Raw genomic sequence first — 25,922 nt, 5'->3', positions numbered from 1 at the left:
CTCCTCGTCGCATCCCGAACGTAATCCCACAAAGACCCGATATCTCGAGAAACCCCGCGCAAGTTCGAGCAGAAAATTTAGCCCATACCTTGGTACATTGTAAATTAGCAAATAATAACTCAAACACTTACTCCATCCCACCCCCATCTCAATCAAATACCGACCCGATGCCCCCAATCCAAAACCCACACGCCGCCACAGCCGACGGGGCCTAGCGCGCGCAAATCAAGCTTCGTCGCCGATCATCGAGGCAGTGCAGGTAACAGAGTTTCGGGAAGCCCCTGCTCAGATCAACTCAGACCCAGTCCGATGCATCTTTGCAGGCATGTGGGAAATTGGGGAAGACCAATGGAGTTGGGGTTGGCACCTGTGTCTGCGGACTAATTAACTATGGAGTATGGAGTATGGAGTACGGAGTCCAACACGATGAAGTCTAGGCCTGTCCTGTCCTGGCGGACCCTGAACTGAAAGGGGGAAGTCAAGTCAGCAGGACTGAGATATCAAAGTTTCAGACCCAGATTCGGATATTGGTTTCGATTCAATCCAATCCAATACCCCTGATTAAGGAGCACTTTGTCAATCGGATACACATGCATTAATTAATTCGCTAGTTTGGCTTGTTCGCATCTAAATAAAGATCCACTCTTTCTCACCCCTCTCCCTTCCCCTTAAACGTCTCCGTAAGGACTGGAGGGGGTATCCACATCCGCATTCGTGTCTGCGTCCACGTCCACGTCCACCAAAAGGAGCTCGACATGCCATTATTAATATCGCTTATTCGCGACATATACCTAGGTATTTTCAATTTAAACTAAACTACGTACTTACCCTCATTGTCATTAAATTCTGGCCATTTTACCGTGTCCTTGATGGATTACTCGACAGGCTAGAATGTCTGCCCCGTCACGTCCCGAGTCCAGGTGGTACCTTAAAAGTTCGTAACCTCAAAAAAAATACAATTTAGTACTAGTTCCTATACTGCATGAACAATTGTATAATTCGTGATCGAAATGGCTAGCTGTTTTGAACTTGAACTCGGGACTGTTCAAACCAAGTTGAAGAAAACTTTATTTTAAGTTACTACTAGTAGTACCTCCACCGAGCCATTAAGTTGCTGTAATAGTACCTAGGTAGTAGGCCCCGATATATATTACCTGCCCAGGTTGGAGATAGCTAGTAGTAATTACTAGTAGACACGTTTTTTAGCCACCCCTTCAAATTGAGGGGGCTGAAAAACCTTCCAAGATTGGAAGTATTGTCAATCCTGTCGAACTGAATAACCGTACTTAGTAGTAGAATATACTTCCGTTTGTAAATAAATCCAAATGCTGCCAAACATGGATTTTTCTGCCCTTTTTCTTAGAACTCTTTGAGAATTCGACAACCAGTGGCTGAATACTGCCACGTTCAGTCTTGAAAAAAAAAAAAATAGTCTCGATCCATGGTTACCTAGGTATCTTGAAACCAAAAAAAGACACAAAGCGTTTTTGTTTTTTCGGTCGCCTCTGGAATATTCTTGCCTCTGGAGCTGAATTCATTTATACGGTCTGCTTTGAAAAAGCCGCCACCCTTTCGCCCTTTGATTATTTCTGGCACTCGATTCGTCAAGTACACACACTAGTGTATATGACAACCGAATCTGAAGTACTCATAGCTTTGTACCTTTCAAAGCTCAAACACTGTGCATGATATCATCAGCTGATAATAAATTCGTATTGGTGACGTATGAGTTAGTATCCGCAGCACTGGATCTTTCATACAAGCCGGGCCAATCGGATACCATCCACCAGGTCATTCTGCATAGATACATTCCCCAGCAAACGATACCAGCTCTCATCAAATCACCCTCAAGATTCAAGACGCAAAACTTACTGGAGGCACAGGATGGAGGATACTCGCAGAGAGACTGAAAATGGTCGTGGCATGAAGAAGCTATGGAACAAGCTACACTCAGCAGCCATGGGGCTCATGCCTCAGCAAAACTTAGCACGCAAAATGCAAATTCCCGAACAGATATGCGATAAGATACTAAGCTTTACGCTCAATTTATGGTTGAGATTCCTAATCAACGGCTAATCTTTCTCGCACATATTGTCCGTCATAGTTGGAATGGACGCATTGAGAATTCAAAACGTGAAGACAATGTGTTGCATTACGCAATTCCCACGAGAAACCTTCGAAAGGACCTAGCCGCACTACGTTCTATCAACAAGCCCTGGTTTCTGCCGCAGCGCATCACCTTGGCTATTCCGCCACATCGATGCAAGATGCGGTTCCTTTGAGATCACTGCGAATATATAACGGCTTAAAGCCCTATCAGAAAGCCCATATGCTATACATGTCCACCAAACTGATTTCGGCATGGATGACTTATCATCAGGGTCCGCCGGTAAGCTGTATATCGACGACCTTACTGTGAACAATTCATCCGTTCTAGCAAAGTTCACTAACCTTCGATCCCTTGACTTCAACGATCCACCACACTGGTTCCAGCAGGATCTGCGCGAAGCGTACATGGAAATGATAGTTGCCATACTGCATTACGTCCCGCTTTCGAATCTCGAAGAGCTTGAACTTCGAGTCGGTGATGCAACGGACCTTGAGCCCTTTGCGCCTGGAAGTTGTCTGTATGAAGAAATTGCAGGTGTGATACAGCGTCTTCGGCATCTCAGGTTGACGATCGATACGAGGAAGAAGGATGCAGAATCCCGTGTAACGCTGCTTGGGGCAGTTGAGTTCTACCATCGCAATTCGTTCCATGTATGCAAGATACTCGAAAGTGCAAGGGATCTCAGAACTCTCCGAATCATGGTGAGAAGTACGAAGGTCTTGGATATCAACAATGTCAAGTCTGCAAAACCTCTCCGCCTGCGCTCCCTTTCACTGGAGGGTGTTTCTGTTACAGTAAAGAATCTGTGGATGCTCGTGGATAGAGTAATCGGGTCCATCGTGCATATTTATCTTCATAATGTGCAATTGAACGATGGAACCTGGGACTGTGTGATATGGCCAATGTGATTCGTGACACGGCGCTCCGGCCCGAGGCTTCTTGATTTGGATATTCAGTCTTGCGGATACTCAGCCAGGGGAATGAGCAACAAGTTCCACACGATCGCTGAGCTTGGTTGCTTTGAGAATGAGCTCCATATTGTGACGAAGCATGATCGCGATTTGGTAGCACTTGGTCAGTTGCAGCGGGCAATCAACGAAAGTAGTATTTCTGCTAAATTATAACTTTTATCTATTGAGGAGTATCAATTTCTTGATATGGAACTTAACCCCTCGGAGAACGAAGGTCTGACGATTACAACTACCTATAGAGGAGGCATTCCTTTCAACTCAGTGAACAGACCATGAAATTGAATTTAATAGACGCATTGTCTTCTCGGTAAATAGAGTAGGGTAATTTGAAAACATCAACATAAAAATAGTAACACGAGAACTTGAATATCACGAGCTCCTACATATACTGCATCTCCCATCCCAACTCGGCAATCTCAATCAACTGTTCCCTGTCAATGACCACGTCCTTTTCTTGCGGAGTCTGGGGATCTCGTAGAAACAAATGACGGAAAAGAATGATCAGGGGACCTCCAATCAGTTTGAATTCATCTGTCTCGTCTTTTGAAACCTCGATATGTTGGGATTGAATCGGTCTCCCGGTGGCAGGGTCCAACATCCATCTATCAATACTGATAATTGCTCTCTTGCGATTCAGTTTGACTGCAAAAGCGACCTTGGCATTCCCCTGATTGGGATCGAGCCAAAGATTGATATCTCGGCGTAATTTGCCTTGGGTCTCAGAGACCCCAATTTCAACGACCACCGAGGGTCGTTTTTTGGGACAGCCTGGAGGAGGCCTCCTCGGACCCCAGCCCACATCTGCCTGTTTTTTTCTCCCATTTACATCAATATCCACGGCGTCATAAGAGAAAATTGCATTTCTGAGCCCCATAGATACAATAGCCTCGTGCACCGCGTCGTGGATGGCGACACCGATCTGGCCGTGTTCTGGGGTGATCATCTTAACGATGAGAAATTGTGTTTCGGGGTTGAATGATAGTCGTATTGAAAACCCAAGGATCGGATCGTGGTCCAGGAAATCCCGTTGGAAAGTAACCTCGTCCATCGAAAAGATGAGAAATTCTGTGACCTCAGGGGTGATCGGATCAGCGCTGGAGGTTTCGTCGCATGCTGTATTGAGTTTGTTGTGTTCACGACATTCTAGAATCGAGTTGAGTAGGCGCTTTCGTTCAACCGTTATGATCTGAGAGAAGCGATCTAGTCCTTCGTAGACGTACCGTCTTACAGATGGAGGTAGACCTTCTAAGTCGTGATCGGGCTCATTTTGATTTAGATTGGACATTTTGCTTGACTTCTTGATGGCTACCTGCCACACATAACACAATTTCTTTTTGACGCCGAGACCACTGGTGCCTACAAAGGACTTGAGGCAGCGCTCCAGCGACCTCACAATGACAGCTTGGAGGCCTAAGGGATCAGGCTCCTATGGCTGCCGAATCATGCCGTGCCCACTGTAGGTCATTTCTTCCATCGTCATTGTTATTCATCTATTGATCTGTCATTCCGTCATTCATCCCTCCTGGCCTTCAATGAAAATTCCTTGAGTGCCGCTTATCTGTCACTCACGCTTGCTAGTGTTAGTAGGTAACCTACTATTCAAAGTCCCGATGATCATGACCGAATCCACTAGGTTCGGCGGCGACCTGAAGGACCGGACGAGCCGGAATCCAGGTCCGTGGCTTATGATGATGGGTATATGAGGTAGGTTCTGACTCTGTGACTAAACCGTTGTAGGAAATCGGTTGCAGTTCAGGAATCAAAGACATTTGAATCGGTTCAGCTTCAGGTTGGCATGTGGAGTACGGTTGCAGGTAGATATTTGACGAAAGATCAAGGACTGAAGGATCCCCCGCCATTGGATTCGACAATTGCAGGTTTTGAAATGAAAAATAGGCCGGATGGCTAAGGTCTACCATCTGCAGAATCTGGGTGAGGTGACGACTCATGATAGTCTCAAGTTCTTCTTGATGTGGTGGTAATGGGGTCAACGGGGTTCCATCAGGGATAGAGGTCGAAGGAAAAAGGCCGGGTGAGTTTTGTAGACTGTGGCCATGGCTTTCTATATCGTCTGGCGATATTCGGACAGGGAAGCATAGTGGTTGGAGACGGTCAAGCTGTGGAGCAGACCGGTAAGCTATTTATAGTTCGTAATTCAGTAAGGGAAATTACATACCAGTTCTTTACACGAGGACCAATAAGATTGGAGGTGTTGCAGCACAAGGAGGCTGGACAAGGCTCGTTTTCTTAACAGATCCAACGCATATGGGCTAGCATAGGCAATATTTCCGGTGGATCCCTGAAACAGCTTCAAAGAAGCCAGCTGAATCGACGCTGTTAGAAAAGCACAGTATGCAATGAAAGGTGGATTTGCCGAGGCGTTCGACGGAGCTAGAGACATAAAGCTAGTGGCGACATCTGCAAAGTAATTTAAGTGAGACATAGAGACCCGAGCACATAGATTAACGTAGTCGGAGGGTGCTGAAGTATTTTTTCGTAGGAACATAAACATGGCGAGATGTAGCAGGGCGCGACATTGGTGGTATACCGCGTGAAGCGAAAGCAATAGTTCTGGGGCCTCTCCCGATTCACAAAGACTGCTCCCATAGAAGTTTCGTAGCGTAGCGGGGAAAGATGAATAACAGCAAATGATTTTACTATCCAGCGCGAAAAGAGCTGCCCACCTCCCTGTCAGAGCCGCATCGGGTGCGAGATTGTAGATGAATCTGAGATTCCGAATGAACGATCTAGCCTCACGCCTAATGAAGTTGTTGAGTATGGTTCGAAAGCTTCAAATAGCACTCAGAAATGACATACCAGAGACCCAATGCTTTGAATAGCGCTTCCTGCCCAGGAGTTGGCTGTGTTTCCAATGATACAGGCATGAGGCTGTTATAGGGCTGGGTAATATCCGATATATCGATATCCTGATTCGAGTGGGCAAAACTATCATCAAGCACGAAGCATCGACATATTGCGTCTGCCCAGAAACAAGACCATCGCAGATCACGAGATTGTGTTTTTGGCAGATGTAAGCTTTGCAATTGCAAGTCTCGTGCTGCCTGTATAACTAAATCTATATGCGCTTAAGCTTGAGCCTAGTATAAAAATCACCCGAAGACGGGATAAACTTACTCGCACCTGCCTGTGATCTTTCTCTCTGGCCAATGCCAAACCAATATGTAGTGAGATTGGAGAGTGTTCGAACAGTGTCGACAGAGGGCATATGTAATTGGAGGGACGCAATGTGACCAGCATTATTAGCCCAGTCCTGGCCATGATGAGGAGCGATTTGGGAGACATCTGCCGAGTCATCGAGTCGACGCCACTTGCTGGGCGCTTGCGTGCGGCCCAGGAACAAAGAAGCCAAGGCGAACATGCCCTGCAACACACCGGTACATAATTCGCCATTTAAAAAGAGGCGTTTAGTGCGCCCTTGTTGTGAAAGAATACTGGAAGGAATAAACTGTGCGAAGTAGACGTCTAACAGGGTGAGCCCATTTGTTTGCGAGGCTAGTTGAGTGTCTGTCGCGAGTGCCATTGTAAGATTTGATTGGCTCCTAACGGGCCCGGTTTGATATTCACTCGTGAGTGGAATTTCATTGTCGCCTTTGGGCGAGGCCGCGACACGGGCTTCACGTTTTTTTCTTTGAGGGTAAGCACACTCGACTCCTAGATGGCGACATCGATCACAAGTTGGCAATTCGCGGGAGCATTTACGCTGGATTTGTTACTGAGTGACTCATTCAATGCAAGATATATGGGAATTACCTTGAACTTTCGACACCGCCGACAAGAAAGACTTCCGGTATCCATATTTCGTCGCGAGAATGGAATTTGAAAGTGGCATGAAAGACTGCGGGCAATTCAGGGAATGTAACTACAGCTGCGCTAGCCTTGTTTGGAAAAGGCGGAATAAGCATGCTGATCTCCCGGTTTATTTTTAAAGAAAACCCCTCATAAAAAGAAGAACAAAATATTATTTCAATCGGAAAATGGAAATATAATCAACTACTAACTTGAATGCAAAGAATTTGTTGGAAGCCTTGGAGTGGGAGATAAGACTCCCCATGTTCATACCCTGCTCGGCGAATCCCAATTATTTCGCAACCACATCGTGAAACCAATCCAGCAGTCGTTGATTCATAATTGCAGCGGCTCCAACGTGGCAATGATGACCTGCTCCATCCGCAGCGGTCAGGGTATCAAGTGTCGCATTTTCTCCGATATTTTCTTTCACTAAGCCCGGCTGCCCCTGAAAAAAATGATCATCGGCGGCATCACCAACATAAACCGGACATTTAATTTGGCCCTCGAGCCCCTGCAGTGTCATTTTCTTGATCCCATCAAGCAACCCACTCACATCATTGACATTGAAAGACCACAATCCTTGATCAATGATCCAACGTAGTGTGGTAGGAGTATCAGTCTTAGAGCGGAACTCATTGATCTGAGTATTCAAGCTCAGTACATCTCCGGCGTCAAATGATGCTATCCACTCGGTCGGCAAGAGGTTTTCTGCGAAGGATTTATAAATGTCCCAAAGCCCGTCCACGGCGATGACAGCTGCCAGGCGGTGCTCAAATGCCGCAGCTCGAACAGAAAGGTATCCACCGAGAGAGTATCCCAAGAGGCCGATACGCGCTGTGTCAACTTCAGGTTGCTGGAACAGGTAGTCAACAACGGGGGTGACAGCTTTCTCCCAATCATGGATGAACCCTGCATTCTGCCCTCGGCGCACCGTTGGCTGTCCAGGTCCCTCATAGACAATGACATTATAACCTCTCTCTAGCGCAGCGAAACCAGAAACATGAAGCATCTCCTCTTGTGCCCCGTCATATCCATTTCCAAGAATCAGAGTCGGTCGCGGCTTAGGAAAGCTGTCATCGGCGCGGAAGAAAATGCCATGGACGTTGAAACCGCTGGCTGGGAGGATAACTCGCTCTCCTGGAAAGGGTAAGAGTTCGATCGCCTTGTCGAATGCGAGTGTCTGCTGGGCCCAGAGACTGTTTATTCGGGGGTCGCTTGGATTGCCGTGAATGAAGAAGTCTGCTGCGCGGAAATAGGATGAAGCTCGAAAATAAGCATCTCGTGCCGAAACAGGATGAGCTTTAGCGTTGATTCCATCGGCCTGGGCTAGGACGCGTGTAGCGAGCTTGTCAAAGGCGTCGTGGAAGCTTTCGAGGTTTCCTGGCTCGATATGCTCAGCTGCTTCCAGGACTTCGCCAACATCTGCACCGCGGTAGCGGGAAAGAGCTAGGGTGCGAAGTATCTCGAAACCAAATGCACCATCTGTGCTCAGGGGAAGCATGATGATGAAGAAATGTACTTTGGTTTGTATGCAGCAATATTGTGTATATGCCCAAGTGTGTATACCGATGCCCTCCGTCCGAGTCGGTAGTGGAACGTTCCAAGCCCTAGAGGTTCAAGTTGTTGTGAGTAGTAAGACCTGGATCGAGCCTGAGAGTTCCAAGTTTGCAAGATGCGGGGAAAGGACCGGGATATATAGTACGTTTTCCCGCTGCATGAGGTCAGGCAAATTACGTATGCAGCTCTGTTACGAAGTCGCTTTTTTGAGGCCGATGTGACCGAAGCTGCACGTCGAAAGTCCGCACCTCAAAATTGCGGTCAATCGCATCGTGAATCAATGATTTTGGGCCCCGTGTGACCAAAATTAGAGTTATTACTTCTTTCATCGGCTTTGGCTAATAGAGCTCTTCTCTCAGAAGCGGAGTATAATGCGGACTAATTGGAAGGTCTTAAATTGTCTCTGCGCAGCTATCCGATCTATGGGATATTCTGAGTTTTCGTCATCATTATAATTCACTCGACTTCAATTCACTGTATTTATCAAGGTAGTTCAATTATTCAAGTTCGAGTTTTTAGTTGTATCCTGACATAGATACTAGTACTAACGTGTACTAGCGAGCCACCAGCACTAAACATCATAGCTAAAGCATAAAGTCAACTTCAGAACAACAATTTTATTCTATTTCAATTTTTGCGTAGAGTTCATTGTCAATCAACGGAATAGGATAAATTTACAAGGCTGTCTGGAATGTCTCACAGAGCTTCAAATCGTTCAAATTTACTACTAGTAGTAAATGGTAGGTAGTACTAGGTTACGTGTTTCGCTACCGAGTTGGCCGCCCCAAACCCTGAAACACATAAGTAAATATGATAAAATACACCTTCGTAAGTCAACAACAACTTCTTTTTAAGAGTTCATTTGAATTTCTAGTATTTAAACTGGCATTCTTAACGAAATCCAAGATTTTTAGATTATAAGTGATGATAAAATATACTATTAGTAGTTCAAGTTGTTCAAGTTGAGATATTTGAAGTTGTAATTTGTTACATTGACTACGTTTCATGAGCAGCCAGCTCGGTAGTGAAACACGTTACCTACCTAGGTATGTAGTTAATTACTAGGTGGTACCTACTAGTTAGTACTCATACTAGTAGGCAGTATTGCAAACCTTGGAACTTGAAAGACCGCAGCGGATTTTCAAGTTACTAGTACGTAAGGCTCCACAATTTGAAATATATCCATCAAACCTACTACTCACCTGGCAGGCTGGTAGTTAGTAGTACCTAGGTAGTAGAGGCAGCAACTTGAAAATTCAAAAATTTGAAGTTCAAACTCTCCACAGACTTAGGAATAACTTGCTGTCTAAGGATTAGGTATAAGAAACATGAATAGTACTAGCTCATAGTAAGAACTTTTTTTTGGAAGGTTTTTGTTGACTGTCCACGGATGCAACCGCGAGTTTGGAACAATTTCGATCACCGCGAGAATTAAAAAGAACCTACCAAATCTATATGTCTAAAGTACATTGAAATGCTTTTTTACAAAACAGCCCACTTGAATCCGCCTTTCACAACACGAGTGAAGACGACTAGCACAGCACCGCCACACATTGTGGCTCCTGCAAAAATCTCCAGATATCCATAATTACCATTGTCGACAGAAACTAGCGCTCCGGCAATTGGACTTCCCGTAAGCACAGCAATTGACACGAAAAAGTATAGCGCTCCTGTACGAATGCCGATCTCCTCGATAGGAGACAACTGGGCAATAAGCGCTGGTGTTAAGGAGACATAAGCGCCAGAAAAGAAACCGAAGAATGCGGCATATAGGATAATTGCGACGTTCGAGCGGCCGGGGAGCCACAGTGCGAAGGTTAGGATACCCGAAACTAGGGTTGCCACAGACATGACATTGAAGCGACCCACCCGGTCGGCGATCAGACCGGGAATGATACGACCGAAAACACTAAAGTAATTAGCATATGATTTTTGCCTCGAAAGGTTTCGTTACATGACTCACCTGGTTGCATTGAGAATTGCGACAAGATAATTTGCCAATGCCGGGGACATGCCGAGCGTCTGTGCTTGAGCAGTAATAAAGTTGAATGGTAGGAATAGTCCAAACGAAAAAAGCGATAACGAGATGACCAGAAGTAGAAACGGGATCTCGGTGAAAGGCTTGATATACTGTCGAATATGAATAGGCTTTGGTTCGTGAGCCAGCCGCGATTTCACAGTAAGATTGACTATGACAAGACCACCGAGAATGAGGAAGGCGACCGCGCGCATAGTCCAGCCGAAGCCAACTTGGTCGATGAGACGGTCGACCATCACAGGGAAAACAACACCACCAATGGAGGCACCAGAGGCAGCAATTCCAAAAGCTGTTGCGCGTTTCGCCCGAAACCAACTGGCAAGTGAGCCCAGACAGGCATAGTAGATGGCGCTAGCACCTATAGCACTGCAAACAGCTTGCGACAGGAATATCTGATAATACTCCTTGGAGATAGAGGTCATCATCAGGCCGAACACATGGGCAAACCCGCCGACAACCAGTAGCCATCGAGGTCCGTAGTGATCGAACACCTTGCCCAAGACAATGCCGCCACCATACATCATGAAGATCTGAGTGGATGCGATCCAAGCGATTGTGGATGCAGAGTAAGCGCTCAGTAGTTCTTTCTCGTAATAATTCTGAAACACACCAAGAGAGTTCGTCCAGCCGAAGGCTATGAAGAGGGCCCACCAGCTGCCAAAGGTGACCAACCAAGCATCACGGCCTCCATCGGGAGGTTCATTGGTGACAGCCTTTGTTGCCGATGGTGGTGATGTGTGATCGACCTTCTCAATATCCTGAGCTGGACGAGCTTCAGACAAAGTCGACTCGCTGGTCGAATTTGTTTGAGGCGCTGGCATCGCACGTAAGAAATCGTTGAGATTGATCTATGGGCGAAAGAAAATCAACAAGAAACAGGTTGATCAAGGGGGGGTGTAGGAGTTGGCAACAACAAACGCAATTATACGAGAAGCTAACTCGTGAGATGATAGACATGGCGTTTCCACAGGCTTTTTAAGGAGATGCCGAGCTCGGTAGCTTGTAATGGCGAGGACCGAGTGCAAAGCTTGGTGGAATATGCAGGTGCGGACTTTCGCTTCGTACTTTGGCGCTGCAAATACCCGCTCGACGCTGATTGGTGCATATAGAGTAGCAACATGCCAAGTGTGCGCACTACGGAGTATACGGAGTCGACAAGGATGTGATAAAACTCTGCGTTGTGCATTCTATTCCCAGCTCACTCCAGCTCGCTGGAATCAATTCTGAGGTAAGATTCAGAAGAGTAATATGTCTAGAACGAATAATGCTTTCTCTCAAGGTGTCGTGCACGGTGGGAGCGATCTTGCCAAGCACCTGTGGATCGCCGCTTGGCCGCCACAGCCAAGACGCCTGACGAATGTTAGGCATCCTACCGCTTTCTCCACCGTTTGACCCATATCAACCACTTTCTTCAAACTTTCGCCCGAGCTTCGGCAATCCTTCACATAAGGCGTGCTTGTATGATGTCCCGAACAGTTCTTACCGGGAGGCAATGAGAAGAAATGTACGAAAGCGCAAACGGAAAGACAAAAGGGACACGCTGGAAACAATAAAGTTGACAAGAGGCCCACTTAGTAAATAGAGTCCTACAGATCGTAAATTAGAAAAGTTCTACGTGGTGCAAGTGCAACCACGGAATTCAAATCCGGAGCCTCCCTCCACCACGGGCCGGCGGGAATCGGAAAAGCCCGAAGCCCCGTCTTTAGGCAGTCTACATACGAGAGGATTGACTCTACCCACTGAGTTGACAGCAAGAGCCAAATAACAACCAATTAGCCGAGGTATAGTATTTTCTGCACATTATTGCAGCATTATAAGTGGAGACTGTCAGATCTTGGCACTGAAACCTTCAGCCTCGCCAAAGTACGACACGAGAATATACTTACCTGATGCGTCTTCGGTTTTCTGTGATCGGGGCATGAACCTCAATGAGGAATCCAGTGGCCAAAACCTGCAGGGATTTCAACCGCTCGTGGCGCAAACTTACTTCCGTTACTGACATATTGACGCCACGGAGTACTCGGTGATTCAATGCATGCCCATTTTCCTTCTTAAAGGATCATGATGCCATCTTCAACAAGACCACGTGTTGTGTTGCGACAATTATCAGGGTTACCTATTCTTCATCTAAATTAAACTACGCCATGCTACTTTTGCATCCCTTGCACCAAAGATCTTCGAGGTGCCAGATGATCCTCTACCAAATAAAGAGTCCCACTCATATGAATCATAGTTATGGGTCAAACCCGTATAGTAGTAGGCTGTGGGATAAATCGGGAATGAAGACTCGACAACTAAGCAAATGCTTCATCGTAAGCTTGGACCTTGTTAGAGTGGATTTTGCCATTGCGCGATGTACCGTTAACACGGGGTTAGTCTACGAGTCTTGGGATTGAAGTTGGATTGTGGCTTGACTAAAAGTCGCCATTCGTCGGGAATAGTACAATGCTGACAGGCCCCACTACCTGGCCCCTTCATAGTTCCATCCATTTCGTATTCAGGATTTCACTGCAACAATCCTCCAAGTATCTACGGCCGCCTAAGGCCGACGGAGCTCTAGAATGAATATTCATGGTGGGGGGACTCTGATGCAGATGAGATTTTAGTTCAATTTATAGATAGAGAGCGATATAATCACGCAAGATGGAGGAATCCCGGGGCTATATAAGAACGGCAGGACGTCAGTAATTTTGAAAAGATATAGAGGAATTCACCAAAAATATAGACCGGACTTTATAAAATCATGGCTCCTATTATTGCCACCTACTCTAGTCCATCATCTGGCACAGAGTCGGATGACCTAGAGACTTCATCTAGGTATAGCTCGACTGTCATCTCGGAAGTCAGTGATGACGACCTTCGGCCCGGGATTCGGACGAATCATTCCGCCATCACGGGTATGGCGTGTCGGGTTGCCGGTGCTACCAATGCGCGGGAGCTCTGGGACGTGCTAGAAAAGCGAAAAGATCTCCAGCGTAAGATGCCAGAGGATCGTTACAATGTAGACGCATTTTTTCACCCGCAAGGAACAAACAAAGGAACGGTGAGTTACCCATTCCTGTCTGAAAGGCCCCAGTCTGGTACTGATGAACATATCAACCGGCAGACAAATGCACGATATGGTTATTTCTTGGACCAAGGACTCGACAAATTTGATGCTCAGTTCTTCAATATTTCTGGAAAGGAAGCACAGGCGATGGACCCGCAGCAGAGGTTGCTATTAGAAGTCGTATACGAAGCTGTCGAAGATGGTAAGTTGAGAAAAACATGCCTTGTGCGTAAGAAAGGTGAACTGACAGGGCATAGCTGGGATCACTCTTGACGAACTCAGTGGCTCTCGGACCGGTGTTTTTGTCGGTTCATTCACAAATGATTATTCGGTCCAGGCCCAGAGAAACCTCGAGAACTATCCCAAATATAGTATCACGGGTCTGACGAACTCTATTCTCGCCAATCGCATTTCATTCTTTTTCAATCTTCATGGACCTAGCTACCAGCTAGACACGGCCTGCTCATCATCCTTGACATGTCTTCATCTGGCCAACCAGAGTCTGCAAAGTGGAGAGAGTGATGTTGCTATTGTATGCGGGTCTGCAATTCATTTCGACCCGTACATGTATATCACGATGACCGATTTTGGAATGTTGTCAACTGATGGCCGCTGTCGTGCATTCGACGTTGATGGCTCTGGTTATGTTCGTGGCGAAGGTGTCTGTGTCGTTGTTCTCAAGCGCGTCCGGGATGCGGAGACTGGAGGCGATACAATCAAGGCAATTATTCGCGGAAGCGGTATCAACCATGACGGACTCAAGGAGGGGTTGACCATGCCCAACCCTAAGTCGCAGGCCGCCTTGATCCGGGAGACATACAAGGCTGCCGGTCTGTCCACCGCCGACACTCAGTACTTCGAAGCACACGGAACCGGTACTGCAGCTGGTGACCCTCGCGAGTCAAACGCTATTGGGTCCGTGTTTGGCCCAGAACGTTCCAAGCCCTTGTATATCGGCTCTCTCAAGACCAACCTGGGTCATTTGGAGGGAGCATCTGGAATTGCCAGCATAATCAAGACATCATTGATGCTGCAAAAGGCAAAGATTGCACCAAACTTGTTGTTCAAGAACCCCAACCCGCAGATTGATTTTGAGCGCGGGAAGCTCAAGGTTGTGACTGAGATGATTGACTGGCCTGCAACCAATGGCCCTCGACGGGCCAGTATTAACTCCTTCGGGTTTGGTGGCAGTAATGCTCATATCATTCTTGACGCTTATGAGCCATTGAGGCAACCGGGCATCATCTCCACTGTTCCCGATGAAGAATTGAAGAACCGCCCATTCCTGCTTCCATTGTCCTCACACTCGGAGAATGCTGGCCGCCGCCATATCGTCAACGTGATTTCCTATGTGGAGGAGCGGCCAGAGACTGCAGTGGCTGATCTGGCGTATAGCCACAGTGTTCGCCGGACCTTGCATCCCTACCGCTCCTTTGCTATCGGACAGACCCTGTCAGGTCTGGTGAGCGACCTTGCTTCTCCCAAGCCAGTGGCCGCGTGGACGCGTAAAGCTTCTTCGCCTCCACGTGTTGGCTTTGTCTTCACCGGACAGGGAGCGCAGTGGTATGCCATGGGTCGACAGCTGATCAATCAGTGCCCGCTCTTCCGCCAAACACTGGAGAAATGTGATCGAGTGTTGCAGCGTCTCCCGGATGCTCCTCGTTGGTCCTGTGTTGATGAGCTTCTCAAGCCAGCCGAGGAGTCCCGTATCATGGAGAGCCAGTTTTCTCAGCCCCTGTGTACCGCACTCCAGCTCGCACTTGTTGATCTGCTCCGTTCTTGGGGAATCAAAGCAGCGGCTGTCATTGGCCACTCTTCCGGAGAAGTCGGCGCTTCCTATGCAGCTGGTATCCTCTCATTCCAGAATGCCATCACATGCGCATTTTACCGCGGCCTTTACATGTCAAAGGGAGTCGGGTCCGCTGCAGGAGCAATGATGGCAGTGACAATGACGGAATCGGAGGCTAAGACTGCATTGGAGCCTTACGCTGGTCGTATCGCATTGGCAGCCATCAACAGCTCGTCCAGTCTCACTCTTTCTGGAGATGAGAGTGCTATTCTCGAACTGAAAGCCACTCTTGACAAAGAGAACATTTTTGCCAGGAGACTGCAAGTTGAACAAGCTTTTCACTCCCATCACATGTTCCCTCTAGCACCAGGCTTCCGACAGGCTCTATCTGCGTTGCCCACCTTCCAGCCTCGCGTAGGCAAGGTCCCAATGTTCTCCAGCGTCACAGGTAGACCATCAGGAGCGCGCACTATGGACGGTGAGTATTGGGCTGCCAACATGACCGGAGTCGTGCGGTTTTCCGATGCGCTAGCAGGTGTGTTGATCGGCGAAGACGAAGAGCCCGCTCTTGACGTGCTGGTCGAGATTGGTCCCCATCCTGCGCTGAGAGGACCATCTAAGCAGGTCATGAAGGGACTGGGGATTGATCTCCCATATATCGGCTCGCTGGACCGCAAGGTGGACGCGTATGAGAGCCTGCTTGCCACAGCCGGGCAGCTGTTTGCCCTGGGCTATGACGTTGATCTTGCCGCAGTGAATGCCGGACATGTTGTGGATCCCTTCGGAAAGCCACAGCAATACCAGATTGGAAAAGCTTTGGATGATTTGCCTAGTTATGCATGGGATCACCAGAGTTACTGGTCCGAGACCAGAGTTGCCCAGGAGTATCGTCAGCGAAAGACTCGTCACGGGGTTTTGGGAGCCCTAGTTCCTGGCACACCTGCGACCCATCGCCGTTGGCAGAGATACCTCCGACCGAGCGAGCTGCCATGGCTCACAGAGCACGCAATTGATGGCAAGATTATCTTTCCCGGTGCAGGATACTTGTCCATGGCCCTTGAGGCTATCACCTCTGATCTGGAGTCCAACGCGGTGGAGGAGATCATCATTCGGGATGTCACTATCAAGGCGGCGCTGTCTATTACCGAGTCGGAGGCCGGAACAGAGACAATGCTTGACCTTGTTGATCTCAGTGGAGAACAGCAGACCCAGTCCACCCACTCTTGGAGCCGATTCACAATCTACTCATTCGAAGATGGCAAGACCACGGAGCATTGCACAGGACTAGTCTCCGCAATTGTCCGAGATCCCGCGCTTGGTCCGAAGACCGAGAGTGAAGGCTGGCAATCCGAATCTTCCTTTGCTGATCTTCAGGCACATACCACACGCTCGCAACTTCCCTCAAAGTTCTACGACCGACTTTATAATGTGGGCCTGCAGTATGGGGACAACTTCCGTCTCATGCGTGGTCCGATCGAGAGCGGTCCCGGTTTTGCCATTGCGCCAATGGTATACCGTCCTAAGAATGTGACGACGATACCGGATGACGACTGTATTTTGCATCCCAGTTTCTTCGACTGCACCCTCCATACGCTCTTTGCGGCGCTTGAGACTCATCTCCAGAGACCCTTGGACGATTCCTATATCCCAACTTCCATTCACACGGTCCGTGTGTCGGGTGCTCTTGTTCGTCGAAAGCACAACACGGAAGACCAGGAGTTTTGGGTCCGGGCAGATAATGAACGTCTCAGTCCCCGTGTCAGCAGAAGTGACATATTCATTCACGACAGAGACTCCAACAATCAGCTGGTCACGCTGAAGGGGTTGGAAGTTACTGGATTGGGAATTGGAGACAAAAGCCTGGATGAGGACAGGAATTTGTTTTTTCGAATTCATTGGCAAGAGGCGTTCAGTCTTCAAGGTCTTGTCGACAATAAGTCGTCTTTCTCTGATATCGGTGATCTGCTTGAGGTTTACGCTCATCAATTTCCGGCGGCAAAGCTTCTCCACGTCACCCCGGGCTTGTTGCAGACTCAAAAGGTGCTCGCCAAAATTGCAACTCCTGAGAATCGCCAGATCCAAAGCATTTCACTTCTTGCTGCGGATGAGGTACTGCCTGCACTGAACGAGCAGCTAGATGATCTTTTCCCAGGTTTGCGACAGGATGTGGACTTCACCAACGGACAATTCGATTTTGCGGTCCTGGAAGAGCGCAGAAAAGACGATACGCTATCTCTCGTGAAAGACGGTGGTTTCCTGGTGACCTTGACAGATCTCGCAGAAAAGGGGTTGCAAAAGCTTTTCTCTGCTGGTCAATGGACAGTGTGGCAGAAGGTTGCAGCGGAACGAGAACAGCCCATCAAGGAAAATCTGCATCTGATTATTTCCTCTAAGCCATCCACAGAGACACTGGCTATTGCCGCTGCCATCAAAGCTCGGAGCCCCGGCACTCAGACAACTACCTTGGAAGCAATCCCCAAGGAAGCTACCCGCATCATCTCACTCGTCAATCTGGATGAAGATGTATTGTACGATGCTTCTTCCGAGCGCCCGGCCCAGTTTGACGCCGTTCGAGCTCTGTTTGTATCGGAATCTCTCAAGATCGTCTGGCTTTTGAGCGGTGCCACCCAAGAGCCCGTCCGCCCTGCACAGGCCTTGTTTACGGGTCTTGCTCGTGCGGCGCGCAGTGAGAACGAAGACCTGCATCTCGTTACGCTGGATGTGTCGGATTCTTCTGACGCGAAGGCAATTGGCGATTTTGCGGTGCATGTTCTAGATCCTTCTGTGGGAGAAGATGAGCTGCGCGTCAGCAACAACAGGCTGTTCATCCCTCGTGTGCTCACTGACGACCAGCTCAACCGCAAGCTGCCGAATGGACCTGGTCGCCAGCCTACTCAACAAGCGTTTACCCAAGATAAAGTGCTAGCTCTGGACATTCTCCGCACCCCAGGACAAGCAGACTCTATCGTGTATACGGATGGCCATGGTTCAATCACCGATGAAGTCGATGACCAGGAGGTTGAACTTCGAGTGTCTGCATCAGCCATCAGCGATCGGGATGAAGCAATTGTCGCTGGAACTCTGCATGACAGCCATTTGGGAGAAACTGCTGTTGGTTTCGTTACTCGTATCGGTGCTCAGGTGGATGGTTCCAAGATCCGTGTTGGTGATCGCATTTTTCGTGTACTCGCCTCAAGGGGGCGCCCACCGGTCGCTTCTCCGTTTGCCAGAGAAACTCGCGTTTGCCATCCCGGGTGAGATCAGTGACACCGATGCTGTTGCCCTTGGGCACAACCTCCTCATTGCGCACTACGCGTTGCTCGATATCGCTCACCTGAGAGCAGACGAGCAATGTCTTGTCCTCGGTGGTGCTTCTGGCCTTGCCCAAGTCGCGGTGCAATTGGTAGAGGCGGTGGGTGCACGCGCGTTGACTGCTGTCCCCACTTCTAAGGCGTCAAAGATCAATGTCATTCTTCGTACGGATGCTTCTACTCCTTTCACTCACGAATTCTGGGACGTGTTAGCTATTGGTGGCCGCATAATCGACCTTGCTGCCACCTCCGCCCCTTGGAATGCTGGCGCTCTGCTTCCTGGATTCTCTTATACTGCAGTCGATCTGGCAGCGGCCAGTCGCCAAGATGATACCCTAGGTCCTCGATTGGTCGAGAGTGTCTTTGAACTGTTCCAGAAGCAGACATTTTCTACACCCAGTCCAGTGACGACGTTTGGATATGGAGAGGTCAGCCAAGCTCTCCGACACTCACGTTCAAATGCCGGCGATGGCCAGGTAGTGCTCTTCGAACGCCCGGGCGAGCAAGTAGCAGTTGCACCGCCCACCTACAGTAACAGCCAAGCCCTATTCCAATCCAACAAGACTTACCTGATCGTGGGTGGACTCGGTGGTATTGGTCGTGCCCTGTCTCAGTGGATGTTCCGCCGTGGAGCTCGCCAATTTGCCTTCCTTTCTCGCTCGGGTGCTCGCAAGGCCGAGGCCAAAGAGACGGTAAACTGGCTCGAGCATCGCAAAGCAACTGTTAATGTTTACTCCGGGGATGTCACCTCCGAGAAGGATGTTCGTGACTGTGTTCACCTCATCGGAGATAGTCTCCGCGGTGTTATTCAGGCTGCCATGGTTCTAGAGAGCGGCCCTCTTTCCGAGATGACAGCTGGACAATGGGCGTCAGTTATTCGACCCAAGGTTTATGGCGCTGAGAACCTTCACCACGCGACAAAGGAGCTCCCGCTTGACTTCTTTATCTGCTTCTCGTCCATCTCCGCCATCATCGGGTTCATGGCAGAAGCCAACTACTCCGCGTCAAATGCTTATCTCGATGCTTTTGTCCGGTGGCGCCTTGCACAAGGCTTGCCAGGCTTTGCAATGAATGTCGGAGTAGTTGCCGATGCTGGTGCCATCGCGGAGGATGCGCATCTGCGGGCTATCATTGATCGCATTGGCATGGATGTCCTCACGGAGGAGGAACTTTTCTTTCAAATTGAAGAAGCAATCAATGGCCAGCTGCCATTCTCTCAGGGGCCCCTGAATGGATGGACTGGAGATCGCCATCAACTTCTCAGCGGTATCAACACTCGTCGGACCGATCTCTTCTGGTCCAAGAAACCGCTATTCCGCAACCTGTATGCTGGACGCAGCCAGAAGTCGACAGTCTCTGGCAACTCGGAGGAACAACAGTTGTCTGAGCTACTGCAACAGGCCGGGGGGTCTGATAAAATGTTCCCTGTACTGCTAGATGCCTTTTCTGATCGCATCGCTAGCTCCCTGGCCGTTCCCCGCTCAATTGTTCAGGCTGGCGTGCCACTGGCTGCATACGGAATGGACTCTCTCGTGGCCGTTGAGTTCCGCAAGTGGTTCTCGAAAGAGGTCGGGGTCAACCTTGCTCTGTTTGATATCCTGGGTTCCAAGTCGACTGGTGATCTTGTGGCCAAAGTATGCGATCTAATCGAGGCGAATGATTCTCTGAAGGGATCCGGTGCCAACGACACCCAAGCTGCCTCGTCTGAAAACACCCAAGCCTCGACCGTGGCTAAAACTTCGCATGTGATCCCCATAGCCGATCCACGCCCGGATCAGATCCCCATGTCGACCTTCCAGCGCCGTCTCTGGTTCATGCACAACCTAACCGCAGACAGTGCCTCGCTGAATGTTTCAGTCTCATTGATCATTGATGGGTCACCAAAACTGTCGATCTTGGAAAGGGTTTGGCAAGAACTTGGCCGTCGCAATGAAAGTTTGCGAACAGCTTTCTTCGAAGGTGATGATTTCGCAGAGCAAGAGATTGTTGAGGATGGCCTGATTCCAATTGAACAAGCCGATGTCAGCAACACATCAGACCCAGCGGAGTCTCTTCGCTCTTTTGCAGCTGCTCTTCGCCAGAAGCCTCTTGACATTGAGATTGGACAGCTCATCCGTTCCGCCTTGGTCAAGTTTGAAGAATCCCGGTATGCTTGGGTTCTTAGCATCCACCATATGGCCATTGATGGCGGTAGCAAGGCCTCCCTGATGGGTAAGTATATTTCGCTTTCCCTCTTTCCTCCTTCGCTCATTCACAGGAATCTAATTGCATTACAGAACAAATCAGCACCTTGTACAACGCCATTGCCAGTGGTGCCAACCTCAACACAGTGACCCAACCCAAGGTGTCGTATGTTGATTTTACTCTATGGCACGATGAGAGGCTGCAATTACCTCAGATTCAAGACGAACTGAAGTGGTGGCGCAAAACACTTGCGGGTGCTCCTGCCGCTAGCAAACTGTTGCCGTTTGCTCAGAACGATCGACCTGCTAGCTCCAGTCGAGAGCGTGCGATTGTGCGAGAAGAGCTCAGTAAGCAGCTCTTCAAGCGCATGAAGCGCATCTGCAGCCGTCTCGAGGTCACTTCATTCCACTTTGTGACGGCAGCACTACGGGCCTTCCTGCAACGATACACTGGTGACAATGACCTGACGCTATTGGTGGTGACTGGTGAAAGACCTCATCCTGAGCTCGATCCTGTCCTTGGATTCTTCGTCAATATGGTCCCACTTCGTTCCGAGATGTCAGGTGACGAGACCTTCGATGAGCTAGTCACGCAAATCAAGACGCAGGCGGTTGACGCGCTGGGCCGATCGCAAGCTCCATTTGATGCCATTGTCGAGGCTATGAACATTGGATGGAGCCCCAGTCATTTCCCCCTTGGTCAAATCGCTGTCAACTACCAAATCTACGCCAAAGCACCGACCTATCCTACAGTCGACTTCGATATTCCCGAAGTCCGCGTTGAGGATATGCCCACAGCATTTGAGCTGCAGCTCGAGATCACAGAAGATGAGCAGGGTGGATTGAAACTTCGCCTCGAGTTTGACTCCTTCCTGTACAAACAGCCGGACATGGAGCGAATGTTCCAAAATTTCAATACCTTCCTCACGAGCGTGGTTCAGGATTATCGTCAGCCCATTGAGGAGATCGAGATGGTTGGAAATCTGGAGCTGACTCGACTCCGTGCACTCTTCTGGACTGAAGAAATCAGTGCTGGTGTGGATGATGGCCGGTCTCTCTGGGGATCTTTCGCGGAAAGTGCCCGGGCTCACCCTGGCTCAACTGCAATCACCACCTCTGGTGGAGAATCAATCACATATAAAGACCTCCTCACTTTGGCCGAGAAGCTTGCAGCCACTCTTCACAACTCAGGCATTACCCCAGGTGATCGGGTCGGCATCATGTCTTGTGCTTCCATCCATACCATAGCAGCTATGCTCGCCGTGTCACGTCTGAGCGGTACGTATGTGGCCTTGGACCCCGATTTCGCTGAGTCAAGACTTGTCCACATGATCCAGGACTCGTCTAGCGTGATTGTTCTCGTTGATCAGCCTTATGAGTCCTTGGTGGGTGGAATCAAAGAACAGACGACAGCGCGTTTTATTTCCCTTCAGTCATCTGATCTGGCCGACGAGAATCTGCCCCCGACGGAGCAAAATCCAGACCCCTATGCTGCATATGTGACTTATACATCGGTAAGTGGTCTTTGTTGTTGATGCTCCAAGTCAAATATGATTACTGACACTTTCTAGGGCAGTACCGGAGCGCCTAAGGGCGTCGTGATCACCCACGAGAACACAAGAGTGATGCTCGACAACTATACGAGATCTCATCGCCTCGTCAACCAAGATGTTGTTCTCAGTGCGACATCCATTTGCTTCGATATCTCCGTCACTCAAATATGGGCACCCCTGACTACAGGAGCAACTCTCGCGTTGGCGCTTCACGCAGTCCGAAAAGACCCCGGCGAACTAACCCAGTTCATGCGCAACGCTGGTGTAACAATGGGTTCATTCACGCCAACTCAATTTGCACTCCTGATCGAGCATGGTGATTCTTATCTTCGACAATGCACTGCGCTCCGAGCGGTCAATTTGGCAGGAGAAGCCCTTCCAGCCCGTCTAGCCAAGGCGACCTATGACCTGGGTTTGTCAACCACAGTTTATAACGAGTATGGACCTTCCGAGGCGACCTCGCAGGTGACTTCTTATCCCGTTCCTCGATCGCTGAAGACAGAATCATCCGTACCAATTGGCCGTGCATTGCCAGACTCAACCTTTTATATTGTCAACTCGCGCCTGCGCCCGGTTCCTGTCGGGGTTCGCGGTGAACTCTGCATTGGCGGTGGGCAATTGAGTCCTGGGTATCTTGGTCACCCGAATAAGACGCAGCAAGCGTTTGTGAAAAATCCCTTTTTGCAAGGTCAGTTCCGAGCCCGCAGATGGACTCAGTTGTACCGAACTGGCGATCAAGCACGCTATCTTGAGGATGGCACGGTCGACTATCTTGGAAGAATTGCAGGTGACAAGCAAATCAAATTACGAGGATACCGGATTGACCTCGGCGAGATCGAAAATCAACTGAACAATCACTTCAGCAAGGAAGACAGGGTCTTCCTTGCCCGAGCTGCCGTCTTGGCACGCGAAGTTGAGTCACCAAACGGCCTGACCGATGATCGCCAGCTAGTCGCATTCTTGATTCCCAGAGTGTCTGGACAAGAGCAACAACTTTATCAGGAGTCCATCAATTCTGCTCATAAATCCATAGCCCAGTCACTGAACAGCTACATGCTGCCAAGCTCCTATCAAATTTTGGATACTTTCCCAAGTCTGATCAGTGGGAAGGTCGATCGGGCTGCGCTGGGTCGTATTAATGTCAAGGCGCTGTTTCCTGGCGCCACAAACGCGAAACCCGAAGTTACCAGTGCCAACCTTGTTTCTAGCCAGACTCTGGATACAATCATCGCGGTCTTCCGATCAGTTCTGAAATTGGGATCCGACCGGGAAATCAAGAGTACAGACACTTTCTTCGAGCTCGGAGGCCAAAGTGTCCTCGCTCTGCGGCTCCAGGGCATTTTGAAGCGCAAGCTGAAACAAGAGATTACACTTCTGCAATTATTCGAAAACCCCAGTCCTGCGCAGCTTTCGGTATTGCTCGACTCCAGGGCAGACCCGACGCAAACTAATGTTACGAAATCAACCGGAGATCTCAATGCCATTGATTGGGACCGTGAAATTCACCTACCAGACGATTACCAACATCGTCCTGCATCTCGGGCAGTTGCAAATGTGAATCAGAAACCCAGTGGTATCTTGGTTCTAGGTGCCGACTCTTTCATTGGCATTTTCCTGGTGAAGGCATTGCTTACAGCAAATCCCGACGCTACGATCTATGTACTCGGTATTGGACGCTCCTTGGACTCGGGAGGAATTTTGCAACTGTTCCAGGAGAACCAGCTCCTAGACACCACCGTGACGCCAGAGTGGCTATCGAGTCACGTTCACCCTGTTCCTGGGCTCATGGTTCAACCAGACTTTGGCTTAGAGCAAGGCGCGTTCCGCACGCTTGCTGGACAGGTCCAACAGATCTTCCATACCGGTGGCCATGTATCCCTACTGCAGACATACTCCGATCTCCGCCAATGCAACGTTGAAAGTGTGTCTTCTATGATCCGACTTGCCGCTTTGGGTTCCAGCACCTCCCTTCACTACATCTCGACCTGGAGTGCAATTCACATGCAGAGCTGGAAGACTTCGACACACAAGACAGGAATTGTTTCAAACGATGAGGTCAGTCTGGGCTCGTTCACGCCGCCTACTTCCAACGCTTCGGGCTATTTCAAGACTCGCTGGGTAGGTGAACAACTTCTTGAGACCGCATCTCAGCGCGGGTTCCCGACCACAATCTACCGTTGCTCTGGTCACACCGCGCCTGTGAATTCGTCCATCCCCACTCCTCGGGAGAACTTCACGCTCAACCTCTTTCTCGGCATGATCCGGGCAGGTGTTGTGCCAGACATTGCCTCTGCCGGTCCTGGACTCGATGCAACGGTCAATCTGCTGCCAATTGATAATCAGATGGACACCATTGCTCAACTAGCCACTTACCAAGCCACCAGTCAAGAGATCCAGCGCTTCCACATCAACAACCCTGTCCCATTATCATGGGCGCAGCTCCCATCGGTGATGTCTCAAGTCCGCGAGGATGGTCAAGCAGGAACCCTCGTCGACATTGACACTTGGACTGAGCGTATGCTTGAGCATGCAATCACGGAACAGGAACGCTTAGAATGGTCAACTTTCAAGGAGTATTTGAGTCTTGGCCATGTGATGTTCGCGCTCGATGAAACCAACACTCGCGCCGCACTCGAAAGTCAGGGCGCCAGCAGATTGGAGTGCCCCCCCTGTTGACGCAAAGTACCTGCAGCATCTGAAACTCAAGCAAGCTCAATTTAGCTAGTTCTGATGTGGTCTTCAGGCGTCTCTGGCAAGCTTGAGCTCCCGCCCCCATTCTGTTTTAATATATATGAACTAGAATTAGAATAGAACTGTTTGCTAGAAATACACTGCGATTTTTGATATTACAAAATTGGAATTTACCAGTAGCCCTCGGCAATATCGAACACTTGATTAATATACTGACTCGTACTTGAGAAGAGAATAATTGATCTTACAGATTGATCCTGACTACTACGCAAAGATTGGAATTGAAAGAAGTTCTTCAAATTGTTGAGATATTTTGTTTGAATTCCATACCTAACTATCATGCCCAGCTACTACCCATGGATGGTCCTTGCCTCGGCCGCCTCGCCCCCTTCGTTTGCGACCCACCGTCACCCCTCAGCCCCATGCCTTTCAGTTAATCCAACCCTGGAGTTGATTAGAACTTTGGAATGGTGCCATAAAGTATAGCTACTATCAGACGTACTCCCCCGCCGCTCCATCTGATATCCTGCTCTCGCCGCGCGAAGACGGTTCCGGCCTCCAGGAAGCTTTCACTCGATTGCTCCAATACGAGCGGTTCAAGAGCTCTCCAGTTATTTTCGTGTGCGCACTTGAGTCGAGCGAAAAATGACTCACGCTACCAGTTATTGTGGCTTTGGGGTGGGAGCTTGATGGGAGAATTCCATATTTCTCTAGCCGAAGAAAAGCGAAGGTTCGTTGCTGCTCGATCAACCGACCCATTCGCGCCAAGTAACAAGTTATTCAAATCCCAAACCTAAACTCAAACCTGAATCTCCCAGAGCAAATGCGCCGTTATACGGGGGAGCAGGAGCACTGTGAGA

The 25,922-nt window shown here is 49.2% G+C and overlaps 8 protein-coding genes across 8 annotated transcripts; 2 read left to right on the top strand and 6 right to left on the bottom strand.

The window, feature by feature from the left end:
* Nucleotides 1-2,361: 2,361 nt before the first annotated feature.
* On the top strand, nt 2,362-3,018 carry N7533_003528 (uncharacterized protein; the record flags this gene model as incomplete). The annotated part of the gene is made up of 1 exon (XM_057100178.1): nt 2,362-3,018. One exon carries the CDS (start codon nt 2,362-2,364, stop codon nt 3,016-3,018), a length of 657 nt encoding a protein of 218 aa, XP_056962866.1.
* A 442-nt stretch (nt 3,019-3,460) lies between these two features.
* Nucleotides 3,461-4,366, bottom strand: N7533_003527 (uncharacterized protein; the record flags this gene model as incomplete). The annotated part of the gene is made up of 1 exon (XM_057100177.1): nt 3,461-4,366. One exon carries the CDS (start codon nt 4,364-4,366, stop codon nt 3,461-3,463), a length of 906 nt encoding a protein of 301 aa, XP_056962865.1.
* Nucleotides 4,367-5,143: 777 nt separating this feature from the next.
* On the bottom strand, nt 5,144-5,966 carry N7533_003526 (fungal specific transcription factor domain-containing protein; the record flags this gene model as incomplete). Its single annotated transcript, XM_057100176.1, has 3 exons — nt 5,144-5,218; nt 5,258-5,840; nt 5,899-5,966. 3 exons carry the CDS (start codon nt 5,964-5,966, stop codon nt 5,144-5,146), a joined length of 726 nt encoding a protein of 241 aa, XP_056962864.1.
* Nucleotides 5,967-6,157: 191 nt separating this feature from the next.
* N7533_003525 (uncharacterized protein) lies at nt 6,158-6,622 on the bottom strand (the record flags this gene model as incomplete). The annotated part of the gene is made up of 1 exon (XM_057100175.1): nt 6,158-6,622. The coding sequence occupies one exon, from the start codon at nt 6,620-6,622 to the stop codon at nt 6,158-6,160; it is 465 nt and encodes a 154-aa protein (XP_056962863.1).
* A 558-nt stretch (nt 6,623-7,180) lies between these two features.
* On the bottom strand, nt 7,181-8,392 carry N7533_003524 (alpha/beta hydrolase; the record flags this gene model as incomplete). The annotated part of the gene is made up of 1 exon (XM_057100174.1): nt 7,181-8,392. The coding sequence occupies one exon, from the start codon at nt 8,390-8,392 to the stop codon at nt 7,181-7,183; it is 1,212 nt and encodes a 403-aa protein (XP_056962862.1).
* A 1,538-nt stretch (nt 8,393-9,930) lies between these two features.
* Nucleotides 9,931-11,307, bottom strand: N7533_003523 (MCT family MFS transporter; the record flags this gene model as incomplete). Its single annotated transcript, XM_057100173.1, has 2 exons — nt 9,931-10,357; nt 10,412-11,307. The coding sequence occupies 2 exons, from the start codon at nt 11,305-11,307 to the stop codon at nt 9,931-9,933; spliced, it is 1,323 nt and encodes a 440-aa protein (XP_056962861.1).
* Nucleotides 11,308-12,097: 790 nt separating this feature from the next.
* Nucleotides 12,098-12,488, bottom strand: N7533_003522 (uncharacterized protein; the record flags this gene model as incomplete). Its single annotated transcript, XM_057100172.1, has 2 exons — nt 12,098-12,197; nt 12,373-12,488. 2 exons carry the CDS (start codon nt 12,486-12,488, stop codon nt 12,098-12,100), a joined length of 216 nt encoding a protein of 71 aa, XP_056962860.1.
* Nucleotides 12,489-13,229: 741 nt separating this feature from the next.
* On the top strand, nt 13,230-25,047 carry N7533_003521 (uncharacterized protein; the record flags this gene model as incomplete). The annotated part of the gene is made up of 5 exons (XM_057100171.1): nt 13,230-13,737; nt 13,793-18,490; nt 18,555-20,846; nt 20,912-22,332; nt 22,390-25,047. The coding sequence occupies 5 exons, from the start codon at nt 13,230-13,232 to the stop codon at nt 25,045-25,047; spliced, it is 11,577 nt and encodes a 3,858-aa protein (XP_056962859.1).
* Nucleotides 25,048-25,922: the final 875 nt, after the last annotated feature.

This window comes from Penicillium manginii (assembly GCF_028828005.1).
Source record: "Penicillium manginii strain IBT 31320 chromosome Unknown utg000003l:1.0-959480.0:1.0-959601.0, whole genome shotgun sequence".
In the NCBI taxonomy this organism is placed as follows: domain Eukaryota; kingdom Fungi; phylum Ascomycota; class Eurotiomycetes; order Eurotiales; family Aspergillaceae; genus Penicillium; species Penicillium manginii.
The sequence above is the reverse complement of the archived record's forward strand: the minus strand, read 5'-3'. Positions and strand labels throughout refer to the sequence as shown.